The sequence below is a fragment of the Halyomorpha halys genome, unplaced genomic scaffold (genome assembly GCF_000696795.3).
Source record: "Halyomorpha halys isolate HHAL.00 unplaced genomic scaffold, Hhal_1.1 Scaffold385.1, whole genome shotgun sequence".
Lineage (NCBI taxonomy): Eukaryota > Metazoa > Arthropoda > Insecta > Hemiptera > Pentatomidae > Halyomorpha > Halyomorpha halys.
The window spans coordinates 835,391-842,020 of NW_027112337.1; the positions used below are offsets into that span (position 1 = coordinate 835,391).

Below are 6,630 nucleotides of genomic sequence, written 5' to 3' on the forward strand. Positions count from 1 at the left end.
ATATTGAATTTTTTAGCGGGTCACTGAAGAGGATCTAGGAGGGTGAATTCCGGAGAGCGAATTTGTTGATCAGGTGAATTGAATAATTGAGCAGAAATGAGAAAGAAAAATAGGAATGAGTGAAACATTGGTTGTACAGACCGAAATGGATTGTAAAAGGAAACTGTAGGGGTGAAAAAAATTGTTTATTATACCCTATTATTGTATATCTTTTTTTATGATTATACCATGTGTGTGTAATGTATATATGTCCGATTACGGATTGATAAGTATGCTGTGTGAGATGGCAACCAAATGTATTTAGGCAGAATAGATGAATAAATAAAGTATTTCTCTCTCTCTCCCTTCCATATGTCCCCTCTCTCACTAACAACATACAAAAATTCTTAAAATCAACAATCCCTTCACTACGTCTTGGACTCAAATCTCAAAATAAACTATTTTACTTTTTTTACTAATACCAAGGATCCTATTCCACTCCAATACCGCTCTAACGTTGTATACCGGATTCCTTGCTCCTCCCCCAACTGTAATTCTTCATATATAGGCGAAACTAAAAACCACCTCAGATCACGTATCTCTCAACATAAATTATCTATAACTTCCCACAACTCATCCGCTTCCAAACTTTCAGAACATGCCCTTACACTTAATCATACTTTTGATTTTGACCATACCACTATTTTAGCCACTGTTCCTAATTACCAAAAGAGACTCATCTCAGAATCCATTTATATACATCTTGATCCCCTTCCAGTTAACACAAAATCGATAAAAACTGTATTTTGCATACATACAGCCATATATTAAACTTAATTAAGACTAAATAATTTTACACTCATTTTATTATCATCACCAAACATTTTTCTATTATACTTTTGTTTTTTCACCTGTTTATCTCTTTATCACTTATATTATCTATCGCTGCGTTTACTTATATTTATCCATCTATGTTTTATTAATCTCACATTTACTTTTTGTTTTTTGTTAACTTTTATTTCACATATTTCAATTAACTTATTTCACTTATCATTATCATCACCTATATGGTTAACATTCCTTCACTTTTTTTTCACTTATTTCTATACTTTATTACTTATTTTTAATCTTTTTATGTACTTCTTTCTGCATCTCACCTTGTACTTTTATATATATTTTTATTTTATTTTTTAACTTTCACTTCCGATTTTTAAATCACCTTATTTCACTTTATGTTATTCATGTTACTCCTGTTATCTTTACTATTACTATTATCAGAGTAGATAAATGATTATTTTCACGATATATAAATACTACAGTAGTTATCATTATTTAATTATTTTTCTTACTTATTTTTTTGTATTTTTTTTTTAACTACTCTTTATTTACTTTTACTTTTTATGAGTAACTTCTTTTACAATTATTGTTATTATATCCTATATTGTTTTATTTTCATCAGTATAATCTCCTATTATTAGTAACGATACGTGTCATTCTAATTTTACTTAGTTATTATAGTTATTATTATTATCATGTAATAACTCATGTACTGTATCATTCTGTATTTTTCTCTTATCACTTTTCATTTTTCGTCATATCTTTATCACTACTTCCTGTATACGTGACGTATTTGAAATTGAAATAAAGCCGTTAAACGGTTTGCTGGCTACCTCCTCCCCACTCCTCCAAGCTTCCGCTACATTGTTTCTTTCTGTTCAACCGATTGCTTTGAACATGTAGGTTGTCCTGACTTGTTATTTGCTTATTTATTATCATTTTATATCATTATTATTATTATTTTTTAAAAATTTTTATTAGTCTTTCATGACGTTTATTTTATCGCTATAATTTTTTTTTTTCCTTCCCCGTATTGTTTTTGTTTTATGTGTATCTCCTGTATTTTTTTAGCTTTATATTTTACGTATTTTTATAAAGAAATTTTACTCTTGCCATTGTTACTCGTTTTTATTCTTATCATTGTATCTTATCTTTGTATTTTTATTCTTATCATTGTATCATTTTGTATCTTTTTAGCCCCGATGAAGCCCTGCAAAGTGGGGCGAAACGTCGGAAAATAAATAGTTGTAAACTATTTTTGTTTCTCTTTTGACCGCAACCCTGACCATCTTCTTATATATCAATTTTTACGGTCAACTATATATACATATATTCTTCTTATAGTTTTTACTTAATGAATCACATGTAAGTTTTAGATCACTATTCATGACCTGACTAAAAAGTTTAATACAAAGTATATAAAGATCCTTACCAGACCGAGGTTGAAATTTTTTTATGTCATCAGAAGGCTGGAAATTGGCACAAATGCCAGTATAATCTACAGGAGTTTCACGCAGTAACTGTGCCGTAACATCTGCCCAATCATATTCAGGCTTTGGAGAAAAAAAAAGATATGCATTTATATTTGAAATCCATCAATTAATAATTATTAATAAGAATTTAATTTTAAAATATATCATAGAAACCATAGTTCATAGCCATATGAGTATGGATGAACCCCTCTGGGTTATCTGTTGTACTACCAATGCTATCAGTACCAGTAAAAATACCACAGCAAAAGATTTTCATAGTATGCAATACCAACCAAATATTACAAATATGAAGGATTATTTTTTAAAACTCCAATATTCCAGTCAAACTATACATCTGTGAGTGCAAAAAGAATATATAACTATGATTATTTTATTATAAAAAGTATTATTGAACCTAAATCAATAGTAAGAAATCAAATTTGCAGCTGTAAAAGAAAAGTGCACATGAGCTCTTTACAAATATAATTTTCGAAGACACAGGTGTTCACTAAATGACCAGTTTCTTTGAAAGTAAAAAAAAATCCTAATATCTCTTATTTTGTGAAATATTGTCAAAAATACTTAATCTATGAAAATAGTTATGTGGTAACTCCAGCAAGTTTGGCGGCATAGCAATGCCTTCTTTAGGTGGTAGTTGAACAAGATTGATTTTTGTGTAGGCTACAGAAGAAACTAACACCTTGTACCAGAGGTGATCCAAGGTCAATTAATTTAAGTCAATAAATAAATAAGTCCAATAAATTTAAATTTGACCTCCGTGTAGAGCCAAAACCATCCATATCTTATGAAGAACCAAATTCATTCAGACTATTTCTCACATCCTTTCTGATTAAACCATAGAAAAAGATTGTAGACTCTCTGTAGTCAACCCTCAATGCTTCATGCATCTACAAACAAGGATACACAGATGATATTGCGATTCTGATTGGAATTCTGCAATCACGATTCTAATATACTTTCAGATTTATTCTAAATATCAACAGGCATCCTGATGAATAAGTGCAAAGACAATTGTGTTAACATCAACCCACTTGAGGTAAATGTCTGTATCTTCACAAAGAAAAAGGAGTAATTTTAGATTGCCTATACTAAACGGGATCCAGAAAAACTTGGGTAGAGAGGTAGAACACCTGAGGGTTGTTCTGGACCACAAACTCCAATGGCATAGCCATCTGAAGAGAACAACCAACAAAGCACACAAGTGCCTATGGCCCTGTCTATAATTGAGCGGTGGGCAAAACCTGGGGGCTTAAAGCTAAAATGGTCTATTGGCAGTCTATAACAGCCATTAGACTAATGGTCCTATGTGCAGCCTTATTATGGTGGCACAAAGCCAATATAGGTATATCAAGAATATTCCAGGAGAAATTACTTATTAATCATCTTACTTGATGTTAGGAAATTGGACAGAAGGATTTAAACAGGTAAATAAACAGTAAAAGTGATTAAAAATCTACTTTTTTTTTTAGGAGTACTCCAAATTGGGAATAGTAATGAGCCACAGGTGGTTCAATTTCTGAATTAGTGGTCTCACACACTACAATAGAGTCACCATTGAATGGGAACTAGGACACTGTGGCATACCTAGCAACAAGGAAGCTGACAGGTTAGCCAGGAATAATTCAAAAGCCGCGACCACATGAAGCCAGTAGGCAGTCCAGCTGGCTGCGTTCAGGTGACTGGCACGAGTTGAAAGCCAGCTGACTGGGTTCATGCCCAGGTTTAAAGTCAGTGAAGTCAAACATTTTGTTTTGAGAAGTGGAATTATAGAGACATTTTTGAATGATATGTAAACATGAGTTAAAAGCATGCTGTTATTGAATTTATAACTACTGAAAATTGACACACCCTTCAAGTGTTCCACATGGTCACTCTCTGATTTGCTGAACACTAGCAGGTCGTCCATATACACTTGGCAAACTGCTTCGTCCAATCCCCACAAGAATTCGTCCATAAGTCTCTGGAATTTTATAGGAGCGTTTTCAAACCAAATGGCATTCTGGTGAATTCATAGTGGCCTCTTTCATAGATAAATGCGGTTTTGTGCTGATCCCTGGGGTGCATTATAATTTGGTGGTATCCCGCCTTTAGATCCAATGTGTGAAAAATCTTCGCACCGACTAATCTATCTAGAACATCTTCAAATCTCGGGATAGGGTATTTTTATCGACCATATTCTCACTCACTGTTAGAGGACAAAGTACAGTCCACAATTATCCCATGCTTCTGTAAACTTTCTATTTCTTCCCAAATGTGCATTCGAAGTGCCTGGGGACATCGCCTCTCCTTCACATACGTCACCCTATCCTGCTTCAACGTAATTTCGTGCACCGCTTTTCCAGTAGCTTCCAGTATTTCCCCTTCTTTGAACAAAATATTATCATACTTGTTCAGTATTGCCTCTTTCTCAGATTTTCTCCCTCCGTTATCTCTGTGCGTTGATCTCCATGGGTTCAGGCTGATTCTGCTTCCTCCACAGATACATATAGGACTACTGTCGGCTATATGTCCCTCTGCCTCATATTCGAAGCATTTCGTGCATGGGCAATGCGCCACTAAATGCCCAACCTTCCCATAACCATGACACTTGCGGTTCTCCCATCAATCATCGTATGTGGGTTTCGATGGCTCTTTCTATTTTCCTGGTTACTTGTTCTCTCTCTCTCCTACCATTTCTGTGCTTTTTTTTTTCCAAGGGTTAGACATGTTTCTCGGTCTTTGATATTCAATCTGGGAACCCAGCTCTTCTACTTCTATTCGGGCCTCCACCTCCCTAGTGCTTGTCTCTTTGAGATCTTGAGCACATTCCACAAACAAGCGGTCTCTTGGCAGTTCCTCCTTCTTACCCAGTTCTTTTGCCAACTGAATCTTCAGTACCATGGATAGGAATTGCATTCGACCCTATACTTGGATTGTCTCCATCATCTCGCTGAGTTTATCTGTGATTCTGTTATAACGTGCCAGGAGTTCTGCAGCATACTGCCAACTAGGCTGTCTCAGTTTCTTCGTTTCCCTGATAACCATGAATATGTCTTCCTCTAGGATCCACTGTCCCCCTCCGAATGCCTTCTTTAATCTTTCTTTGATAACTCTCCATGGGGTCTCTTCGCCTGCCTGAATCTAAGGATGCTCCCTCTTCACTCTGCAGACGACTGATGCTTTTAATGCCTCCGCATCTTCACTATCAAGTATATTTTCAATAGACTTCACTTAAATTTAGCTTATTAGTCGATGAGCCCTTTTATGAAGTGGATCAGCTCAACCGGATTTCAATAAGCCCGAATTTAGATTTTTCTCGAGACAGTTTAAGATCAAATTCTCGAACCCTGTCAAAAACCTGTGTCAAGTGTTCGGCATGCTACCGCTCGTTTTTACTGAAGACAATCAGGTCGTCCATGTACACTTGCGAAAATTCGGCACCTAGACCCCTCTGTAGCTCATCAATGAGACGCTGGAAAGTGAACAGAGCTTCCTTCAACCCGAAAGGGATTCACACGAACTCAAAGTGCCCTGTTCTCAGGAAAATGCCGTCTTTGGTATATCTGCTCCTGCCATCTTGACCTGTTGGTAACTGCTTTTAAGATCTATGGTACTAAAAATAGTCGCCCCCGACAGTCAGTTCAATATGTCCTCGACTCTCAGCAGTGGGTACCACTCATCTTTCATTGCCTCATTCAACTTCCAATGGTCCACAACGACTCAATATTGTTTCGCAGCCCCACTCCGTTCACCCTGCTTCTTCTTCACTACCCAAAATGGACTATTAAACGGAGAATTACTCTGTCGTAGAAGTTTGTCTAATTGTTCTCTGATGACAATCCTCATGGCCTGGGGGTACCGCCTGTCTTTTACATAGATTGGGGTTTCCGACTTTAGATGAATCTTGTGTTCGGTTATCCCTGTGGTGGGCAAAAATTCCCCCACTGCTGATTGAGCCAGCTGGTATTCAAGTTGTTTTAACTCTTCAGCCGTTTCCACTATCTTAAATTACGTTCAGTAACCCACTTACTGGTTCAAGAGGATCCATTTGATATCGTTTTAGGACTGGCAATATCACTGATCGCGTGAAGGAAATTCAGAATCTAAAGGTCCCGGGTTTTGGTACCACTTATGATTAGACTGAAAGGATACATAAAAATAAAAAGGGATTCAGGCAGAATAACAACACAAGAGTACTTGAATAACTAACTTTATTATCAGAATCGTCTGGTATATATAGGGACAGAATTTGTTGTTAAACTTATGGATAACTAACTAATCCTAGTAGTACAGAGTTCTTGTTATTATTTAGAGGATATATACAGCTAACTTTATATATATA

The 6,630-nt window shown here is 35.7% G+C and overlaps 1 protein-coding gene across 1 annotated transcript in view; it reads right to left on the bottom strand.

Moving 5' to 3' along the window:
* Positions 1 to 6,630, bottom strand: part of LanB1 (laminin subunit beta-1) — a gene marked incomplete in the record, with an annotated part of 117,514 nt that overhangs the window by 80,659 nt on the left and 30,225 nt on the right. The window contains 1 exon segment of the mRNA XM_067050256.1: positions 2,249 to 2,369. Within this exon segment, the coding sequence (XP_066906357.1) occupies positions 2,249 to 2,369 (121 nt within the window).